The sequence below is a fragment of the Cheilinus undulatus genome, linkage group 22 (assembly GCF_018320785.1).
Source record: "Cheilinus undulatus linkage group 22, ASM1832078v1, whole genome shotgun sequence".
Lineage (NCBI taxonomy): Eukaryota > Metazoa > Chordata > Actinopteri > Labriformes > Labridae > Cheilinus > Cheilinus undulatus.
In genome coordinates this window covers 21,910,855-21,934,297 of record NC_054886.1, presented here as the reverse complement: position 1 = coordinate 21,934,297, position 23,443 = coordinate 21,910,855, and the positions used below count along the sequence as shown (strand labels likewise).

Here is a 23,443-nt window from a genome sequence, read left to right as displayed (position 1 = left end):
TTACACTGTAGTTACAAGAAAAAAAATCCATCTGACATTCAACTGATGGTAAAAGTATAGCACTGCAGATTATAAAGATGCTAAGAAGCTAACTAAGCATCTCTCAAGAAAAAGTCCTTCAAAATTAACACCAACAAGTAACATGCCTAATTGTTTAAATTACTGCACGATTGGTGCTAATTATGTTAGCAAGATAATGGTAAACACTATGTGTTAGCATCACGCTAAAAGCCTTCATTTCCCTCTTCTCCAGCTAACAAACTAAGATGAACATCCGGTTCCATTTGTGAGAGTCTGTGCCACTCTGGAAAATAATGGAGCAGCTGCCCTTGCATGCTTTAGAAAATGGGCAGAAGCAACAATGTTGTTTGGCAGCATGAATGAGCGTTATTGTCTCAACTAGGGGCAAATCAGCTTTCACACTGGAGAGTTACAACTTTGTTTTTCTTTAGAAATTGGTCACTGCCCAGCATGTCAGTTTATAAGATAAGTCAGAGACTTTTTATGTTTGCTTGTTTGTGTATAAAAACAACTTCTGTCCGAGGCCAAGATATCATAACAGAATGGGGACAGTCTTGTGCTAAGCTACAGCAAAAAAGACTGAATGTACATGTTGTTCTAGACAGCTGAAATGTATGTAAAGTCACAAATTTTACAAGCACTCCCTTTACTCTGTGCATACAGAGGCATGAAGCATATGCTGTAATATATAATACATCAGATTTCTGATTCAAAACACACTTTATTTTTTCCAGCAGGGCAAATTGGCTTTATGAAGACATCACATGTAGTGCTCAGTCTTATACTGTGCAGCCACATATCTCTGTACTGTATACACCATCTGTTAGTCTGAGAAGTCCCTGCCCTGCTCACTGCTGGCTACAAAACAAGACAGCAAATGTTTTACACAGCTAACATCCATTGTCTGCCAACTTCACTTTCATAAAGCATCTAAAAGAGAAAAAATATATGAATTTGGGTTGGTGGAGGAGGAATGCTAAATTGATTTCACTCAGCCAAATGCTGCTGGCTTTAAAAAAAAAAAAAAAAAAAAAAAAAAATTCACTTTGAGACACACTATCTGCCTGCAGACTGGCTGATTTGTACCTCGATATGGCCGTCCCCGCGGCCTGCCACATTCCGCCAGGGGATCAGATTACGTTCTATACAGGGAGACGGCCCTGAAGCATTATGGGTGTTTTGGTCTTACGACATGGGTCTGACACAGTTGAGCAGCAGTGTGAGGGAGTGAGTGTGCAAAATGGGAATGAAAAGAAATGCAGAATGAATGGCAGATGGCGGCCTGGAGGATGCGTTGTAGTCGAGGATGGTGGAACCACATTTAGTAGAAGAAGAAGAAGACAAGAAATCTGCTGTTAGAAGCTGGCTGGAATACATAACACACAGACAGAAAACAGTGTGAAAATATTCTGCCTTGTGGAGTATGTCTCACATTTTTACAGGACAGAAAAGAAGGCAGTGCTGACTAAAGTTACTGTGGAGCCTGGGAAGAAAAGCTGTCAAAGAGAGTGTACTCTTTAGTCTCCCTGAGACAGTGTGTCATGGACAGGGCCATACCCAAACTTGTGTTCACACAGCAGTGAGTGTGCGCCAGTGAACGTCTGTGTCACTCATCAACCTGGCCAGTGTCTGCCGGGGATAGGGCCAATATTAAAGGCTTGCATGATATAGCAAAGCAAGGAAGAAGCTGCCAAAGCGCCTGACAGCTAGTGGGGTGTGACATTAGATTTAGTGCCCAACAATGGGCCCACGATTTGGGAACAAGAGTTCAAACAGAGTCAAGATTAGTTTGTTGAAATAGCAGGTCTCACAATTCAGTGTAACACAAACAAAAGTAAAGCAGACAGATGGGGCGCTCCTTTATTTTCTTGACATTCTTCAGTCAGACAAATAGAAAAAATACACAAGTATGAACATGCATAACAATGACAGCCAGCTTAGAAGTGCATACTGAAAAACATGATCTATCCGCATGCAATCAATAAAGTAAAATGCTTAATAAGCAGCAGGCCAGTTGACAGCAAAAGGATACAGTAGGAGTCCTGAAGCCCTCCCTGTACTCCTACTAACAGTGTAGAGAGGGAAGCAGGGCAGCATTAAAGCTCAAATGATTGGTCATTTTAATGTATGGCTCTCTGTTGGTGTTTGGACAGGCGCAAAATCAATCGGGGCCCTGGGACACACTAACCTCTCTGCAATCTGGCTAACGGAGGCACACAGCGAGCTCAGACTGATGGGATATCAGCTTGCATGACTGTATGATCACGCTCCCCTTAGCTGGGCAGTGAGGGGGTTCTGCGCCTGTCTGTCCTGCCTCAGGTTGCTGGACAAACACAGGTGTAAAGTAAATCTTACTTTACAAAGACAAATTGACCTTACAAGCCATTCCCAGAGAAAATTCACTGCAAAGGGCCAACAGGCTGTAATGAAATTCCACCTGGTGGTTCTTTTGGAGTTGATCCTAGAGCCTGATTCAACAGCGAGGGCATGCTAACAAATACACCTCTACAATTTTTCTACCCCCTACTTCCTCACACACACACATATATACACACATACACACCTCAGTCACGACTCTGGCTCTGCTTAGCCTCTGCTCGCAGAGTGTGTTTTGAGTGAGTGGGCCAGTCAGTCGGTCCTCCGCCCTCTTCTCTCCACGTGGGCGGGAGTGACTGAGAGGCCTGCCATCATCAGCTCCAGGGCAAACTTAACCCTTGTTTGCCTGGTTGTCTCGTGACACATTTTTAGAGATGTGTAAGCAGGTTTAAGACCAGGGAGAATTCCAGCAAAATTCACCTTTTAAAAGCCAGTCTAGTCTTGTTTAAGTAGCTTTAGCATCCAAGGTATAATTTAGAAGGTTTCTATAGCAGAGTTAAAAAACTGATGGTAGCCACACAAAGTGAAACTAAGTCTCCTTTTGTGGTGTACACTATGGAAGTCTTAAGGAGACATGCGCCAATACTAGGGCTTGGTGTATTTCCACCAACCTCATGGTGCAATACGCATCATGATACAGAGCCACAGTGTAATACACATCTTTATAACCATTTAATTTAGGAAATAAACATGTCCCACACAGAATTCAATGCAGCAGAAAAAACAGCAGAGGCATAGTTATGCATCCTACACATTAAAACACTTTAAACTCACGTCCTCAGAGATCCAAGAAGTACATTTTCTCTTTACTTCTGCATTAAACATAAGCACAGCAGTTTCTGTAACTGACAGGCAAGCAGGACTCACGCTCAATAAGCAGCTGCCTGAAGCTTTTGCTATCAGCTATGCTGTACGGCTCAAGTCTTTGTAAATCCTGATCCTGTTGAGAAGTTCAGGAAAACTTCTCTTTACAGCATCACTCAGTGCCGGTTGGGATGACACACCGACCTAGCTGTTGTAGCTAACTGCTAATTAGCCTGGTGTCTTATGTGTAGAAGAAGACTGCCCAACTTTCTGGTGTTTGATCTTTTCAGCCTTGCTGGTAGCAGATAGACATGCTCGTCCATATAATTCAAAGTTTGTTTTGCTCTGAAGCATGTGCTGCATCATGCAGTGTAACGTCTACTGCCACCCTCTGGCACTTTTATTAACTTCACCACTAAAGATGTGTATTTCCAAACTATCTTCACACCATTTGAGGCGATACTGATTCTGTAACATCTGCAATGATAGACGTATCAGCAAGGAATTCCTTACAATATATTGCCATAACCATTTATTGAGTACAGGCCCAGCCAATAAATTTAATTTCACTCCAATTTCCCACAATAACAAGCTATTTTCAGTTGTTTCCCAAGATCTTGACATATTTTTCTTGTTAAGATAACAGCACTGGTTCTCCTGTGATTTGGTTTTCTGAAGATCTTGAGAAAACCACTGAATCATCACAGGAGAAAAAAACACTGTTATGCTGACAGAAAGAAAGAAAGAAATAGGTCAAGTTCTTGAGAAAAAAAGAGTTACTCTATAATGGGGAAATGGAGTAAAAAAATGCAAGAAATATGTCTGCTTAGGGCCTCCATACTATTCTTTCAGACACACATACGGGTATTTGAGGTGAGTTTATTAGATGGAGGTGCAACAAACAGAGGTACCCTGTTTACTTTGCATGATGGATATGGATTAGACAGCTGTATCTGTATAAACTGATGAAGCACAGGAACCCATCACAACTACCATTTTGTGGAATATTAAGACAGGAACCCCAAATACTTGTTTTTGAAGTCCCTGAGTTATGGAAAGGAGTCTCAAAGGCTTGTCCAAGGCAAAACCTGCAGCCACGCTGAAAACATGGAAGTGAGGTCAGTCTACATACTATATGCTCTGCCCGTTTTTATAACAGGCAATAAACATGAGACACACAGACATGAGAACATCTTAAATGTAAATAAAACCCCAACTTAGATAAACCTCTGTCCGTCTTCATAAAGTCCATGCTCTAGCCTTAATGTTGCCCATGTTGTTTGAGCTTCGTCATATGTTCCTTTTCATGGCTCAGGAACTTGGAAATGTATATCTGGATGTTCTGTCTTCATTTTTCATAAAATGGTAATTGTCCCAGGTACTTGCATGATGCAGCACACCGCTTCCCTCAGAATTGCATGACATTCCAGTGTGATCCAAATCTCTACAGCTAAGTGAATGGAGGTGCTGCAGTTTGTTTGCACCTCCTTTAAAATGCATGACCAGTGATTAGCGGACTACGTCACTGTAGGCAAAAGAATAGTGATACTACATTTTAGATTATCAGTAAGTCCCAAAAAAAGTACCTTTGATTCTAATTTACAAATGCAAATATATATTTAATCAAAACTCCATATCATGGCTTTAAGATGAAAAAATTTAGGTGAATCCAAATGTTAATAGAAAACAGGCACAAACACAACAGCAACATGCTCTGACAAGCTTCATTCTACTTTTAGTTGCTATTTTAACAACCATTTTCCTCATTAAATGCAAAGAGAGGCACAAAATATATGCTACAAAACAATGCGGCAAATTTTGATCCAAAACCCTCATTTTTTCTTGATTATAAGCAAATAAGCATTACAAACACACCACATGGAGAGCTGCAGTCTAGAACTGAGGAATACTTTTAAACTTGCGAGGGGAAAATTAAATTTTAATGAAGTTCTGATATCTAATAGTGCGCAAAAAGTAATTATAAATAACATGTTGTCAAAGGGGAGTGAGCAAACCTCAGGAAAGACTGTCTTGTCTTGTCACACAACTGCCAATCTCACATAAGACCATCCTGTCAGGTCAATTATAGAACAAGCTGACATCCAGTGATTTTTTTCCTGCGTTAGATTTAGATAAGCAGACGCCAATTTTCGCCACGTGGAATAAGTGGGTTCATTTTCAGCCAGGTGGTCTATAATTAACACGCGTAAATAAACCTTGGGGCCTCGACTCACCTCCAGCTGTATTTGTATAGCTGGAGTTTCTCTCTCGTCCACACTCTGGGTGATTTAGCTAGCCGGATAACAACACCTGAAAGAAAGGAAAAGTCCCCACAGAGCTGTCTTTTCATGCAGGAGTGAATAGAGGAGAATCAACAAGGGAAATAACGCTATTATTTATCCTTCTGTAATAAGGGCTTTCCTCAGTTAAGCTAATTCTGTTCATTTACTTAATGGAGCTGAGAAATAAAACTGTCCTTAGTGTTAAAGGCTCCATGCAGGACCTGGAAGCAGCACTGTTGTCACGCTCTTTCTCTGGCACTCTCTTACTCAAGGCTTTGATAAAGTATTTCCATAACACTTGATTAAAAGTATTGATTGGTGTGTTAATTAAAACGAACTGTGAAGAGAACATGATCTCTCAGACTTGTGTGATAAAATCTACCCGGCAGTAGATCCAGTTCTCAAGCCGTTGTACATAAGAAGGGGAGGGAGTGGGGTTAACTCTCCACTGCATTCTCTCATAGCGCAGCAAACTGCTGGCAAAGCTGAGTAGTGGGTACACATGACATTCACAGTGACTCCCACTCACTTCACTTCAAAAGGTCTCCTGGTTTATAGTCAAGAGCTACCCGTGCTGAAAGTGCCCTGAAAAATGTCAAACTGCATTTGATGGCCCGAAGCCTGCAACTGGCCAGAAACCTGCGGGCGGCTTGACTGAATGTACAGCACAGATGCCATGTTGGCTGATGCTGCTCTGTGTGCCTAATGCTTCAGTAATCAGCCAAACCAAACTCCCGCTAGAATAAACCTGCAGTGGAATGTGGAGTTCCAACCTAAGGACAAGTCTGAATACTGTGAGAAGTCTTGTTCTGCTCTGGCAGCATGAGAAAATTATTAACAGGAATGCATCATGACACTGCAGTTACCATGTATTATGATCAATGGATATTAAGTTAGATTACATACTGTAATTATGAAGAATAAGCTGTCATAGTAAGAGCACACAAGAGGTCGTCAATTCTAAAAAAAAAAGCATCTCTTTTGTGCTGGACCTGTATTAGGGCTGTGCCATTAATCACAACTGCAGTGTTATGGATATGCAGATATTTCTAAACTCGTTTTACACTAATACCAACATTGACACCCAGAGAGTTCAAACACACATTTCAAAGTTTAAGGATGAACAAACTCAGTAACCTCAGTCCTTAAAACAAACTTTAAAAGTTTAAGAAATGAGGATGACCAAGGAAAGAGACTCCAGATGGCATAGGTCTGTTGGTCTTGCCTGAAGCATCACAAATGGCCAACATTTACAGCTGACGTAGTGGTTGCTTACAACTTCACATCTCACAATGAGCTGTGATATACAGCTACACAGACCAGACTGGCTGGGGCTGGTGCCGCTTTTTAGCATCTTTTCACCATCATTTGGTCATGGTTCTCTAAAAGAAACGGGGTATTCCGATGAATATACAAACCATGTGGAGCACTGCTTGAATTGAAAAGGCTTCTCAATTACAGATAAGTGGCAGCATGGACAGCATAACTTGCAGACTGTGAGTCTGTCAACTTCCCAACAATTACTGCAAGCTAGTGATGCACCAATGCATCTGTGGAACATCAGCCGATGGTGGCCTTGTGTACCCTCATCGGCCCAATGGCAGAAAATGCGAAACATGCCGATGACAGTTGCCAATGTATGCTAAATGAGGAAAACAGACAAATCTGAAATGCATGCTTTTGATAGAAAAAATGCTAAAATACCACAATGATGCACAGTGGCCTGACATGTTTTTTCTGCACACACCCTCCAGCTGGGTGCCCAGATCTGCCGAGTTTGAAGCGTGCAGCGTCACTGATGAGACTAAATTTAGCCGAAAAATAGTTGGAGACTTCAAACATTCCTCCGTTGCCTACTCCAGCAGGCTGTGCAGGTGCAGTCTGGAATAAGGACATAAAGACTGCAGCAGGACATCTTGACCTGGCGGAAGAGTGAAAAAAAAAAAACAGTCGCCACATGAGGCGCGGACTATGAGCTTCCTACAACTTTGACTGCAGTTACTGCATTAACTGTGGTTAGTTTGAAAACTTTATCTCACTTCTCTCTCCATTTGAAAAACTAACGAGAGTAGTCAGAGCATCCGATTCATTGGCTGCTGACTTGATCCTCTCAGTAAGAGCCCCAAACGTCTTTATATCTATGTTTGTCAACTCTGATCACAGTGTTTAAACTACACTAAAATATTACTAAAGACTACATTATTACAGTCTGTTTGCAAAAGATTCAATCAAAGAGAATCTGGTCCACTTTTCTGCAACTCTACCTTGCTAGATCCTGGTACAAGGACCTCTATTTTGATTAGGAAGTTAAAAAAATCGCCCAACAGCAGCTTTACATGCAACTGATCGGCATGCACGCCAATGCTGCTTGTAAAATCCTGGATGGCTAGAGAAACGGACTGAGCTGCAATAAGGAAAAGATGCTAATCTTTGTAGAGAAAAACATGCATTTAACTAAGAGGCAGACTTTGAGGCAGGGCTGGGCGATATAACTGAATCTTACCAGTTAACTATGAGGGAGGGCCGAGTATTATACCAGCATCTTACCAATAATTAGAATTTGAGGTAGGGCTAGGCACTTTATAGGCCTCTTGCCAAGAATTGGGCTACAGGAGAGGCTGGGTATTATATAATTTTTTTCCATCACTAGCCTATATATTAAAATGAGATATGGGATGATTAGATGATTGAAACATGATTGTTCATAACAATATGACTTATGCAATGGTTGATTTGAAAAAAGAAATGATTTTTTTTTTTTCAGAAAAATGGGGCCATTTAAAAAAAAAAAATCTTTCATTGTGAAATAAGTTTAAATAAGAAGTTCTACTGTTGATTTCTATAGTTGGATTTTTCCCCTCTATAGGCTAGGATCATTCTGTTGTTCAACATTAAAAAAATCATTTTGGTCCCTGGCCAAAGATGTGGAAATTCACCATCACAAAATCAAACTAGTAACAACAGTTAATGAAAAAACATCGGTATCGGCCCTGATTATCACAACTGGTGCATCACTACTGGAAGCTGAGAGCTCTATGACCATATTGTGTAGACTCTAAGGTAAGTGACTGATTTGGATATTTTATATTAGGAAAAACCGTCATTAACACAAACACAAAGCCAGGCATAAATCAATCAGTATGGATGGATCTGTATTTGTATTTCTCAACCCCTGGTACTTAGAAGATGGTAACAGCTTGAGACAAAAAATAGATGCAGAGAATTCCCAGAATATGCTCTTAGGATAGAGTGGCTTGCAACTGTTTTCTGGACTATCTATGACCCAGCTCCCTTCTGATGTGAAACGGCAAAGCAAGTTCATCATATCAAATGTCCTCACAGCTTTGGTTTGACTTTATCTCTAATGTTGAATAAAGTGTACAGGTTGTATGCTTCTTGCATGCTCCCTGACAAACAAGCTCGAGAACTGAAAATGAAAAAAATCTGCATATTCATCAGTTCTTCATAGGAACAGGTCTCATTTGCATCAGCTTCAGTGTGTGTGTGTGGGTGTCAACAAGTGCCGATGCCTACATGATAGCAGAGAAGAGGCAATCTCGACTAGACTGTTACCATGAGATACTGCACACCCTGTCCATGTCAACTCCCCCCCTCTATACGCACCGAGGCGATGAGCCAACACAAGAGTTACAACATCCCTCCCCCTGCGGTGACTTTTCCTTGCTTACTAATCTGCCGTTTACAGGCAGCCCGCAGATGGCTTTAGTCATTTTACCCATATTTAAATACAAACGACCGCCTGGCACAACACCGGAGAGTGTGTCTGTGTTTGCATCTGTCACACAGCAGCGTGCAGGGGCTTGTCTCAATCCTCCAAGACAAAGCCTCCCATTTAGCATACAGGTATGCTTTCACCGCAAAGATCCTCCCCTCTTTAATAGAGACAAGTACGGCAAGAGAAGTGCAGCCAGAGCACAGTGTGTGTTCAAACAGAAGAGGTTTGTCCTAGATTAAAAACGCTTCTGTGGAGGGCTTTTATTCGGAGGCATAAAACATTATTCAGTGGTGCTAAAACACTTTCTCATTTAGCATGCGGTTTGAGGTGGCTCTGTGTATTTGTGTGCATACCTGTGGGCTGGGGTTGGATAAATATTTAGGCAATTCAAAATATGAACAGGCTGTGATTCTTTGGCTAATGATGAAGCAAAATAGTGCAAGGATTTACGCATTACCTTTCGCTGATACATTGCTTTTAAATTATGCACATTTAACAGCATTTAACTGCCATTATACAACTACTGTTAACGATTTATATAAGCCATCACAGTGGATCCAAGTCTTCCTGAGTGTCTCCACAATGTCACAATTAACCTTTCTAGAACTGACACTGTAATTCAAAAACAAGCACTGTACAAATGATCGGAGCAACGATCTTCACATCAACATCCTGGCCATATCAATGTTAATCACGAATACTACAATCTCTGCAATTACAATCAAATAAGCGCTTCAACCAGACACTTTGTTTTCTATTACAGGATTAGTACCCCCTCAATGTAGGTGGGGTCATCAGAGATAAGTTCATGAAACTGTCCTGACATCCAACGCAACAACAATGGAGGCCTTCAAGGCCATTGTACACTTGGCTCTCCCCCACCAATTCCACATATTGTGTGTCAGTATGTTCTGACCTATGGCAAGCGCCCCTTGCCCGCTTAATGTGTCACTGGATCAATGCGCAGCAGAGTGCAGCACTAAGCAGCTGGAGGCGAGAGATCACAAGTTTGCACAGAGATTGTGAAATCACACAATAAGAATGAGCGTAACATAAGAATAACATATAAACAATGGATAACTTTGTCTTTTTTAAGTTTATTTGCTTTTCAGTTTAAATGTTATTTTTTGTGACTTGTTATTTTGTCTTTACTTCCATGGATAAGTAAATTACTAAATTAAAAGGTTCATGTTTTCTAGAAAGGATCCTGTGGTTTTCAATGGTGTCCTGATACCCCAATGACCCTCTCACTGACTGGTAACCTGTGGTTTTAAGAGAGGATAAGACATAATGTTCATTTAGTGATGAGACTTTCAGTCTGTGCTTTGCATAGTCTTTGAAACTGACAGGATTCTTTATACAATCTCATTCCTGGTTGGGCTGATCTACTCTGCGTGGACTGACATGTTTCGGCAGCTGCCTCTGATGAAAATAGATCTGGTGAGCACAGTAGAGCGGCACTTCGGGCACATGCCAGAGACCAGAGGACCTGCTGTGGAAATGCAGAGAATGACTAGAAAAGGAGAATTTAGCTGCAGAGCGTGCTTTACATGAGAATCGATGCACAGCAAAGTACGTGGAAGTTGAGGGTTTGTCAGCAACTTTTTGTCACAGTAAGGAGACAAGCAGTGTCTTGTCCCAGATTTTCCATTGGCCGGTATTTGCAGGTCTTTGGCCGATTTCACTGGTTGAAAAATATGCCAATAACCATATAAGTAAATAGTGCATAACTACATATTATAAATTGTGCTACCTACAAGATATGTTTTAATAATAATATAACATAAACTTTACCTCAGGTGCTTGGGTTGTTTAATTACTCAGGCAGCAAGCACATGATTATTTTAAACACGTGGATTTTCATGAAATCAATGGATGACGTTAAACAAAGCCTACTTCTGGGGGACTTTAGAGCTACTAAAAACTATGCAGGGAAATTTTGGCCAGGACGATTTTGAAAAAAGACATTTTTAATTTCAGTGATGTTTTCAAAGTTAAATACAGATTAAATAAAATCAGCGGTTTGAAAGGATTTTGAGTAAGTAATCACTGCAGGTAATAAAAAGGTTGAAACTAAAAGGGAAATGAGGATAGCTGAGCTGAGACATTGACAGGCCAACACCAACAGAACTGTAAAGGACTTTGAGGAGTGGTTAAATTTACCAATGGCCAATTCTCAGAGGAATTGTATATAACACAGAGTAGCGTCAAGCAGAATGGCATAAACCATTTGGGGCTGATGGAGAGAGCACCATCTCACATCCCCCATAGCTGGATGTTCATGTGTGGGGCGCTCTGGCTAATCAGCAGATGTTTGGGAAGATCCATCGATGAGAGAGGACTGTGCTGAACTAATCACAGTGGATACTTTTGTCTTTCTCTGGGACCACTCCAAATAAACCAGTTGGATTTACTGTTCTAGCAGAGGTTACAGTTGAGATCATCAGTTTATGAAGACTTTGTAATGGTGAGTTGAAACATGGTCAGTTATTTGTTTGGATGATTCATTTTTTTCAGTAGAAGATGTTATTTAGCTGTTGTAAGCTGCTAAGTTATGGTGGCAGCTAATGTGCTAGCTAGGAGCTAATGATACTACTGAGAATCTAAGTGCTGTTGTGTATGAGTTAAACGTAGGCATATGTTGTGCAACTTGATGGATGTATGCAAGGAAAAGCTCACAATTTTCATTATGTTTGTTTAAAAATCTTAGACAAAACAGTCCTTGCACAATCATTTCCAGGGTCTGGTCATGTGTGGTAAGCAAGCAGTAATAACAAGGTAACATTTACTTGGGTTTACTGTCAGCTCAGTTTCTACCGTCTCAGTCCTGGGTCAGATTCAGACAAAAAATGTATCCTCGGTCCTGTTTTATGCATACTTGAAGCAGGGTGTCTGATTAATGTGTTTTGCAGCTATTTAATCAATGTTATTGGTCACACATTGCTATCTAAAAGCTTCAAAAACTGGAATAAAGATAAGTTGAGCCAGAACCACATAGTGAAAAAGCACCATAAGTAACAACTGGTGCTGCTAATTCTAAAACAAGTGGTACTGCTGCTATGTAATTGCTCTGTTGAGATGAAATCTGTGACAAGGACACTGGGTGGGTTGCATAATTTTGCAAAATGATGTTTTAAAAATATTAAATTTTCTCAGTCTGGAAATTTTACTGAAAAAGTTGAAAAGCAAGTGTTACACAGAATCTCTCAGCCTGTCAGATAAGTAGTCAGATAAGTACATGCTCTGTGTACTGTCAAAATAAATCCCGGCCTACTGTAACAAATCCTTTCTTCCTGCAAAATCAGAACACTTTTGTGCTGTGTTTGTTTAACTCACCTTGCACATGTCTGTAATGGATTTCAGCCAACAATATAAACATCAGACTTTATTTATCATGTTCAAATACACGCTAAATTAGTCCTACATCAAACCTTTCCTCTGAGTTGTTGATTGAATTTTCTCGACGTTAAGCCAGTTATTCGCAGCACATGACAAAGCATCACAATATCTGCTAAACAGCATTTGGCAACAATCTCATGACAGATGGTTTTCTATATCTGAATTCTGAAGACAGCACGCTTTCTCAATTAAATTAATCAAAAGTGACCCACATAGTACATTCTGTGCATGTGTGTATACACGAGTCTGCACACTCTGCTCCCAAAACTCCCATATCTCTGCTGCCCGTTCTCTCTCTACCCTCTGAGCAGGACCTGAGGTGAGAAAGCAGATTTACTACTCTACTGGCCTCTAATGTAACCCAGCAACCCAGTTGCTCCCAGTTCACTGGGTTAGCCTCTCCTCCCCCACGCTCACTAGCCCAATATGTAGCTACATGTGTTGTAGACACTGTATTGATTGATTTGTGAGTGTGCTGCGACCGGCCTCAGAGAGTGATCTGATGACACACAACTCCCGTCTCTGTTCCAAAATGGCTTTTGTGCGCTGCTGTAGCTGACAAAGGGACCATGTGTTTGTGTCTGCCAGCCATGAAATGGGAAACGCTGAGGGCGTGTTTATACTCTGGCTGTTTTTTTTTTTACAAAATACAATAGCCCAACATTATGATCTATGGCTTTTTGTATGTGCAATGTGGATACAAGCAATAAAGGGCGTTATTTTTTTATTTGGACCTTGTAAAATGGCACTTTGGAGGTTGAAAAGAGAAGTGTGATGCACGTCTGACACCTTTAAAAAAGCACAATCGCACAAAGCCACAGCTACACTCATCTAAACTACATAAAGCTCTAAACTATACAGGATCAGATGTATCAAAAGAGGGTTCAAAGGTTCACAAATCCACAATCCGTGCTCATAGGCTTAGCAACAATCTGAAATGGCCAAGATAGGTAAACAGTTTTCTTCTCCTATTGCTTTATCGAGACCCCCCATCCATTTGTTCACATGAATTAGCAAGAGCAGCAGCTAATGCATGGAGTCAGATTACAACCTCTGAGCACAGCCGCCTTTATCCCCCTATATGGAGCTTAATCTGTCCAAATCCGCCGCTTTGCCGTGCCCTAAATCCACAACAGAGCCTAATTCTTCTCTAATCTAATGAGCGGTAAAGGTGCACTTACTCAGGTTCAGGATACCAGATCGTGTATCTGAGCATCACATCACAACAGAGTTAGCACAAGTCTCCCCTACTATGCTCATGATGCAATACGTTGTTATCAAAAAGTGCCAAAAGAATCTGTTATGTCGCAGCAGACACGGTGAGAAGATACATGACAAGCTTTGATCACGTGTTTGGTTTTCGTCTTGACACTTCTAGTTTGTGCTGAAGGCGACATTTTCAGGTCGGGCTGCTACCGTGGTGGACTGCTGTCAAAAGTGAGGAGGAGATGGCTGACCCCTCCAGCCAAGAGGACTTCTTCTGATTTCTTTACATGAAAAAGAGACACGACAGCAGACTGGGCTTAGGCATCCCTGTAAGCTGATGAAACCTCAGTAACAGTGAAAACACAACTAAGTTTGAGAAGTTTAAGCAACAGCCTTTTACACCTAATCCACATCATGAGAGTGCATTATGACAAGGTTAAAATCTATAGTCCATCTGCTAAAAGCTGGACCATTCAGCAAACTGCATAGAGTGCTTTCAATAATGTAATAAGGTTGCACAATTAATAATAGCTGTCATCATGATTTTGCCGAATTATTCAGCTTGATTGGGCATTATATTGACAGTCTGTTCTTCGAGCGCCAACTCTGGTGCAATAGATCAAGAGCTTCCTGCTCACAGGTCAACTGTGTGACCAATCAGAGGCTCAGATTAACTACTGCCGCTCTGCAGCTGCCAGCAGGATTACATCCAAACTTCCACCTGGGGTGTAATTGCAAATGCATGAAGGCTATTTGGCTTAATGATTATAAGCATATTAATGCTGATGAAGTGATGCAACTAATGATTCATTCCTTTATTAATTATGCTGTTGATTATTTAATTAGATATTTAGATAACAGCCATGTCAGACAAAGACATGCATTTAAAGCATAAACTATGCAGTATTTTGTCATTTTTGTTTTTAATGTAACAAATGGATATGAAGGTTCAAAGTTGTACTGAATAATTTTTGATTTTTTTAGCTTTATTTTTATGTTCTAGTAAAAAATAGTCCACAAAGAGGGATTCATAAGTGGGATTTTAACTCTAACCAGAGTAATTACCACACAAAATTGTTTCTCCATAGTCATGCCTAACAGAGGAGGCTTTCCTCACTTTTTCATTCACTCTTTGTAGATAGCAAGTCAAGTGGTGGAAAAACAACCACCCTGAGGAAATTAATTCAGCTGCAATGTAACATATCTTTGCAACGTCACAGAGAAAGCCTAATTCTTTTAGCAGACTGTTTTAAGTATAAAAGTCTGACTCAGAGGATGCAGAGTTAGCAAACAAGCCCGTCAAGGTCAGAGTAGATCAAGAAATGTAGACCTAGAAATAAGGCTTGAGCGATTTAATCGCCCAATTATAGCCTAACACAAATATTCATGTGTGCAGATGTTACCTTTTATATTTTCAAGAATAAAGTTCAGGGAATATGACTTGGTTTGACTTAGACACGATGTCTGTGTTCTCTTATTTTTCCGACTCCTTTCATGTCACACGCTCTGTATTTTTTAGAGTCCAGATCGGCTTGGCTGAGCATCAAATTTGTTGAAGAGAACAGTTTGCCTCAAACAGTAACTCCTGTTACAATTCAACCCACTTGTCCATGAGTCATGCCTGGTTGTGTCGGTCACCCTTATCCGTTTCTGTTAGCATGCAAAGTTAAGATAACCTAGCTTAACATTAGCTAGCTATAAACTGAAGCTAATGAACAAAATGGTGCTGGTTTGATTCATAATGATCTTGCAGATGAAAATAAATTCATCATTTGTAAATACTCTCAAATCATTTCATTAGACATATCTGTGCAATGTAATAAACAAATCTCCATCATTAATTTTACATTAATAAATGTTGACACTGTCAGAAAGATGATTCGTTCTTCTTATTACTAACATTATAGTGAGTGTCACTGTTGCTGTTAGAGAGGTGTTCCTAATATTTTGACCCTCTGGCACATGAGTGGTGTTGGCAAAATATCACAGACTCCTCAATATGAGGCTCCTCACATTAAAAAAAAAAAAAAAAAAATCAATCGGCCAATATATATGTTAGCAAAATTTTGTTTTCCCTAGTATCAGTATCACATCACATTTGTTAGGCCCTACATAGCTATTTTTAAAAAATCATGCAAGCAGTCTGTATGTTGTAAATGGCAGGTACAGATGAAAACAGCTCATTTTGAGATATATGTCACAGCAGCAAGTCAAAGGCTGTCTGAATCCTGGGAGTCTTTCAATTGCAACTGAAAACTGCATCCACGAAGATTCCATCCAGTGCACCGGGCATGGACCAACAAACCCCAAGACTGACTCTCATAATTTTAAACAAGCTTCAAATACACTATTGCATGTAGGATATAGAAGAGCTAGCAGTATTTGTGTTAAAAACTAACAATGGTAGGTCATTTCAACACAGAGCAAGATTTTAAGATGGAAAAATCTAATAACTAGCTTCAAAATCTGATTATCTACAAAAGAATATCAGTCTGTATACAGCTCCATAACTGTATGATCACAGTTATAGAGTTTTCATAACTGGAAGCTAAAATCATAATTTTAACTGAAACTTGATTAACTGCCCAGCCCTACCCTGCAAGGTCTGGGTCCGTCAAAGGATGCTACCCACTGACTTCGGATGCAGCTCAAAACTGGCAGCCTAGAATAAGGCTGCATTGCACTCAACCAAGTGTAAATCAAGCATATAGCATTCAGTGTATAGTGTAACTGAGATCAGCTGATCTCATGCAAGCCCACATCAGCTGACGGCCAGCTGCTCTAATCATGCTATTGGCTAATCACTCTCATGCTGCCTTGTTTAAACTGCTCTAGCCCGGCTATGCTCTGCTGCTCTCTCTGCAAACTGCTATTGCAACCCTCCTCCACCCCAGCTCCTCCTTTGTTCTGCTTCAGACTTAATCAATGTCATTCTGTTGTCAGGTATGCCTGCTCTGCTCTGAGGTTTTGTGCTGCTTCCCTCCCTGCCTTATGCTTTCCTTATTGGCATAGGAAGAGCAGGAACGGGTGCAGTTCCAGCATTAATGCTTTCCTTTAGGCTCATGTTGAATTACGATGTGCTGAACAAGACCTTTCTCCAGTGCTAGCATGGCACTAAAATAAAGAATAGAGACACATCTGACGATACTTGACTTTAAACCTACCAGACCTGAATACGCCCTAGGATGCCAAAGACAAACTTTAGATACATTTACTGCCAATTATAACTAGTAAGATCAAGGACTTCTGACTACACCAAAATATTTCAGACTGGCTCTACTGAGGCGCTAACTTTACAAAGAAAAAGATTAAGATAACAAAAGGAGCCTCAGCAGTCATTATAAATCACTTAAGTTTCCCTTTGTATTCATATTTCCATGCAAAAAAAGCTAATGGTTATTGCATGCTAATGAGGAAATATTACTGAGAATAACAACACCCTGAGGAAAGCTCCTGATAAATGGCCATTTTTATATCTTGATATTACTGTTTGTCCTGATGAGAAAGAAACACCACAGCAGCATACATGTCACACTAAGAACATGAGGCACAAACGTATGCAGGTGCTCACATGTAAGGCAAGGATCAAGTATGTGGCATTACTTAATGTTCTGTTCTATAAATGACTCGGCTATCCAGCTGGGATCAGTGGCTGGCATTGCGCCGCTGTCACCACCGCCATCTCCAACCTACGCATGTCTGAGCACGGGGGCCTCTCCTCAAAAGTCAAATGTCAGATGTTATCCATCCCCACTCATAGAGAAGGACCTGGGCCACATCGGGGCTCGGAGGCCCTGCTTCTGAGCTGGTGACGGAAAAACACCATTACTGGGCTTGTTTTGCTTTGGAGCGTGGTGGTTGTCATGATTGCACCATGACGACCATATTAACAACTGTTTATTTATTTTACATCTGACTGAAGGTTGCTTGAGTACAAGCTATCATTCAGTATACAGCTACAGAGCAAGATTTTACTTCTGCATGTATTTGCAGGAATATTAGTCACATTTTAAAACCTAGAATTTGCAAATGAAATATGCTTATTTAAAATCCAAGTTTGATCAATGATGCACTGTATGATAATGGCTAATTTGATCTGAAAAATGCTAATTAATCAACTAGTTGATATGAAAAGGGAGAACTGTTCCTGATTTTCCTAAAACATTATCACTCTTAATAAAAAAAAACCCTAACTTTAGGATAGGTATTCAGACAAAAAAGCAATGTAAGCATTTGAACTTACACTTTTTAGAATTTCAACTATCTTTATGGACCACAGATCATTCGACAGATTAATCAGTCACATTAATATTCTTTAGATACACCCATCTGGCTAATAAATGTAGCAAAAACATCATAATCTATCAAAATAAACAGTATAATCATTCATATCACAATCTTATCATTATTCAAATGCTGCTAACGCAGGTAGGCGTTAAAAATTAACGCAACACAGCTGCAACAGTAAATCTGTGCACGATACAACAAGAAAAGGCACATCTGAGTAGCATACAACTGATGGAGTTCATTAAAGCTAATGGTTGCATGCTGGAAATTGCTCATTTATTCCAGTTTCTTTCTGCCAGGGCTAAAAACACTATGAAAATTATGCAACTTTTCCTGCCTCAGCTGATTAAACTCCTTTGAGTAATTACTATGCGGCAGCAGCGTTCAGAAGCATTATGATAATGCATTTTGAGAACAGGTGGATGCAAAGCACTTATGATAAGTTGGACTGACACCTTGTAGCGGGGCAAACCAGGCAGCTGAAAACAAATTACTTCACACCTATAGCCTGCAGTTATTTTGGAGAGGTGCTTTGTACACAGCCAGTGTCCATGTTGTCATAATAGTGATGCATTACCAAAACACCGACTTCTTGAAACTTGATGAATGAATAATGAGTTCAATTACTTTGTTGATCTCCACATCAGGTTTAGGAGTGAGCTCTCAGATTCCCTTACACGCAGCCTCTCTAATGACCAATCAATACGTTTTAACCTGATTAAGACCACAGCATAGCGTCACTTAGCAGACGAGGAGGACAGTGGTAAAAAGGCAGAATCGAGACATGCAATATGATGGCTTCTCTAGTTCCTGATCCACAACCAGCCAAGTCTCCTGGTGATATTGTTAAATCTCTTCAAAAAACCATACTTGTCATATCCATTTTTCATTACCCTTCAAGTTGCTGGAGACTGTAGGGGGATGATCTCTTGAAATATTCATCACAAAAGCACCCACGACATGGTGTGACTCTCTTTTAACATTCAACCCCATTTCAGAGCAGAATGTAGACCGAACACAACTGGCTATCACTGTGAAGAAATTGTTGCAGTTATCATTCAGTTGAACATTTTTCAAATGGCAAAAGCTAAGCCTGAGAAAGCACTGAAGGGGAACTATGTTTGTGATAGAGCTTAGCGAGCCAGAGCTCAGGCTCGCCTTTAATACAGTAAATGATTCCAGTCATGGTCCTTTGAACACTGTAGCACTAGCTTTTCCCAGCTAAATCCTAATGTTTAATGGTCACTGATGATCTAATCATTTCAACCAGTTGAACCCCAGCAACTAAGCCTGGACAAAATTACTCAACAATTCCCTCTTGTGTGCTTGTGAGCGCACTGGGATCGCTGCACAAGCCTGCTGGGATGTACTGGAGGTGGAAAGGATAATGGTTGCAACTCGTGCTGGAAGAAAACCAAGCAGGACATATAAATGCAATCTGCTTGTGTTGCTTATGAGGAAAGGCTTAGAACTGGTTTTCCAGCATTAGACATGTATATAGATTTAGTGTTCATGTTCTAAAGCACAAGATAGGTTTTTATGCTGCAAATAAAGCAACAAAAATGTCAACTGACATGAAACCAGGCAGGCTACGTTTGCTCCTTGTTGTTCAAGGGGTAGGTCGTCTAGATTATGATCTTTATTGCATTTTTATGGTAGACTGCAAAGGTGGAATGTCAGACCTGTAAACACAGAAGGCAGGAAGAGCCAGCCCATATGGCATGGAGCACACGATGAACCAAAATGTGAGATTACAAAACATAGGCGACATCAAGTACTATTATGCAATGGTGAAAAAAAGGAGCCTTGGTAAAAGTATGCTTGGTGATGCATGCAATATGAAGGTAAAATCGCCTTCGGGTTGCATTGGTTGTGCAATATCTGCATGCATATTGTAAAGCTGCGTGCACTGTGCATATGAATCGAAATGATCACGCATCTGTCATACTATTCGCTGCTAATGAAAACAGTGCACATACAGACAAGCGGCTATATCACGCCCCACGGGCAGAATGTCAAATATTTAAAGAAAAAAATCTTGCTCTGGTCTTCAAAGTGGAGTTACCCTCACTTCCTAGTTTACAGCTGCTGTCATACCTCGGCTAACACCCTTCTTCCTCCATAGCCAGCAAACAAATTTCGACTACGTTTACTGCTCCCGCTGTTGCTGCTGCTACGACAGGGCTTCCTTCAAGTCTTCTGGTCAGAGGGAGAGCTGTGGTAGCGTCTCGTTTTAGTATGGCATAAAAATAAATACACTTACATTTCACCACCCTGTCCGTCGTAGATAACTTCGGTTCATCATTCGGCTTGTTTTCGGACATTTCCAGTGTGATATAATATTGAGATATAGCAGAAATGAGACTGAAAACGGTCCCTGCGTTGCTCTTGACGAACAACTCTTGAGTCTATCCGAGAAAAGAGACCGCAGTGATCTCACTCGGTCCTATCAGCGGCCAAAAATACTTGCAACAGGGTTACAATTTCACTGCTGGAGCTGTAGGAGCTGCTCTGTCTGATTTACTGTTACTCTGTATCAAGTTGTCTCAGCGCAGTGCGCAGCCTAGCCTGCTAACCTACCAAGACCCGCCTCCAAGTCACAGCGACTCTTCCTATTGGTGGAGACCGACAGACTCTTATTCTCCCTGTATTCACTTTCATCAAAGGGCTGCTTCTGTGTCAATCTGACCTGGTATGAATAACTTATGATACACTTAAAATTCAAAAATGAATGAAAACATCAAATAAAACACATTGCAAATGTAAGTAGACTATATGGTACCATAGAAATATCAATAATTTACATTTTACGTGATTTTAAGATATTTAGAAATTGCACTGAAATTCTGTTTTTAACTGAAAAAAGAGGAAAAAAACAACATCTAACTTCAAAACTTAAAAGATAAAAGGAACCCAGTGAGTCATGTCATTTTGTGATAACCTCCTGAAACCCATGGTTTTGTTTAGAAAGCTTTTTTTTTTAATTTCTCCCTCTAATTTAGCTGAGTGGGACCTGAGAAGTATAAAACCTAAGCCCTGCCTTTGAACAGAAAATAGTTTTCACCAAAAATGGTATCTGCATATGAGAACAAAAGGCTTATTTTACTGTACAAAACAAAACGAAACTATGGTTCTTTATTTACAGTAAGTAAGAATATTTTTTCAAAGTGCTAAACAGCACAACACACCTCCATAAGGCCCTGTTTCTGCAGAAACTACACTCAGTAAGAGACTGTGTCATATATTGACAAGATGTATGGTATATACTACATTTCTGAAACCTCTGGAAGACCTCTTGGAAAATTTCCTTTAAAATTACTAATGATTTCCAAAAAAAAAAAAAGAAAAAATCTTCCTAGACTTCCTGAAATTTTGAGGACATTAGCAAAACTTCTGTGAAAAACTTCAACATTTTCCCAACAAAATACTCCAAGATTTTATTGAAACGTTCTGAAAAAAGCAAGACATTAAGAAAAAAAAAAAAAAAAAAAAAACTCGTCAAAAATTCAAAGAAAATTCCTGGAAAAAATTCAAAGCAAAACTTCAAAGAAAATTCCCCCCTTAAATTTCTAATCCAATTCCTCAAAATTTACAAATTATTTGCAATGGAAATTTGAATTTTTTGGAAAATTTACCAGAATATTTCCCCCAAAATCCAAACAAATTCTGAAAAAAATGCAAAAAAAAAAAAAAAATCCCCCTCTTAAACTTCAAATAAAACTCCAAAATATACAAGCATATCCCCCTAAATTTTCATAAAAGTTCTAAAATATTTAAAAACAAATTACCCCAAATTCCACACTTGAAAGGAATGTGGAAAAAATAGTGGAACTAAGGGGCCGCCCGCACAGAGACAAGTTCAGAGTATCTGCAAAAGTATTTTATTGTATTGGCGGTTGGTTTCATCCACACTGAACCAGCGTTCTGGGAGCCCAAAAACGCTACTTATTGAGCTTTTTGTGTCCAAAAGTGAACAAATCTGCATAGGGCAATTGTTTTGCCTGCATGTGGACAATCAAACACATCTTTCCTGAAATTATTATGTCGTAGCCCACTTAAGCCGTGAGTCCAGCCAACAGCAGCAATAATAGCAGATGATTATGTTCATGTCTTCTGCTCCTCAACAACCACCGTGTGCAAGAAATGGTGCTTGCTTCACAATCTTCAATCTTCACATTTCAGTGGCAGCATTACAGCGCCACTTATATGCCTTATGCGGACATTTCTTGAAATGATTTTGTGTTTACAGAAAAATTTTTCAAAATGAAACAGAAATATATTGTTTTTGTCTCTGTGTGTACAAGGCCTAAATTTCCACTAAACTTCTGGAGGTCTTGGAAAATGTCCTTTCAAGTTATTAATGATTACCAAAATATAACAAATCTCCCAAAACAAAATTTCCAAGGTATTACCAAAAAATTCTGTAAAAAAATCTTTCACATTTTTGCAATAATCACAACAACAATAACTCAAAATGTTCTTGAATATTCCCAAAATGTTTAAGTTAAACTTTCTGAAAAGAGGTAAAGATTCAAATAACCTTTCATCAAAAAATCCAGAAAATTCCAAAGCAAATTGCCCAAAACTTTCAAATATAATTCCTCCCAAAATCTCTGATCAAATTCCCCCAAAATACGAATGAATTTCAATGAAAATTTTTGGGAAATTTTCCAAACAAATTCCCCCAAAATACAAACAAATAGTGAAAAATGTCTGGGGAAATTCAGGAAATTTTTGAAGTAAAGTCCAACCCCCTAATTTCCACTCAAATCCCCCCAAACTTAATTATAAATTCTCCAAATTCCCATGAAACTATTCAAAATTTTCAAAGCAAATCCCCCTAAAACCTCATATCAAACTCTTCAAAACATTCAAACATATTCCCTAAAATTACACCAACATTCTGAGCAAATAACTTTAACATGATGGAAATTCAGGACAATTATCTAAAAAATTCTGATGGCAGAATTTATGACTATGTTGTAGGAAAGCTACATGTAATGTCCTCATAAGTAATTGTTTAGATGCATATTTGCTCTTCAACTTTTCACCTCACCTTCACTTTAATAGCAAAAAATAATGTGCTATAAATATCATTGGAAAGTTTGTTAACACTGATTTAAATAAGATATCAGTTAGTGCTTTGTAATGACTAATGATTAATTAAAATGCCACTTAAAGACATGCTGATAAGAAATAAGGCCATTATGAACATTTGTACTTTAATATACAACCTAAGTGATTTATGATAACTACATCAACCCCATGATTTCTTGACCTGATGTTCTCAAACCAATCAGCATGAATAGTCTTTAGTGTATGAGATGGAAAG

General features: G+C 39.6%; 1 protein-coding gene across 6 annotated transcripts in view; it reads right to left on the bottom strand.

Annotated features, from left to right (window-relative positions):
- Nucleotides 1–20,651, bottom strand: part of LOC121504175 (serine/threonine-protein phosphatase 2B catalytic subunit alpha isoform) — a 104,948-nt gene extending 84,297 nt beyond the window's left edge. For all 6 annotated transcript variants that reach the window (XM_041778825.1, XM_041778826.1, XM_041778830.1 and 3 more), the window contains exon 1: nucleotides 20,375–20,651. In XM_041778825.1, coding sequence (XP_041634759.1) covers nucleotides 20,375–20,435 — 61 coding nt within the window. In that variant the 5' untranslated portion in view covers nucleotides 20,436–20,651. The remainder of the gene's footprint in view (nucleotides 1–20,374) is intronic.
- Nucleotides 20,652–23,443: the final 2,792 nt, after the last annotated feature.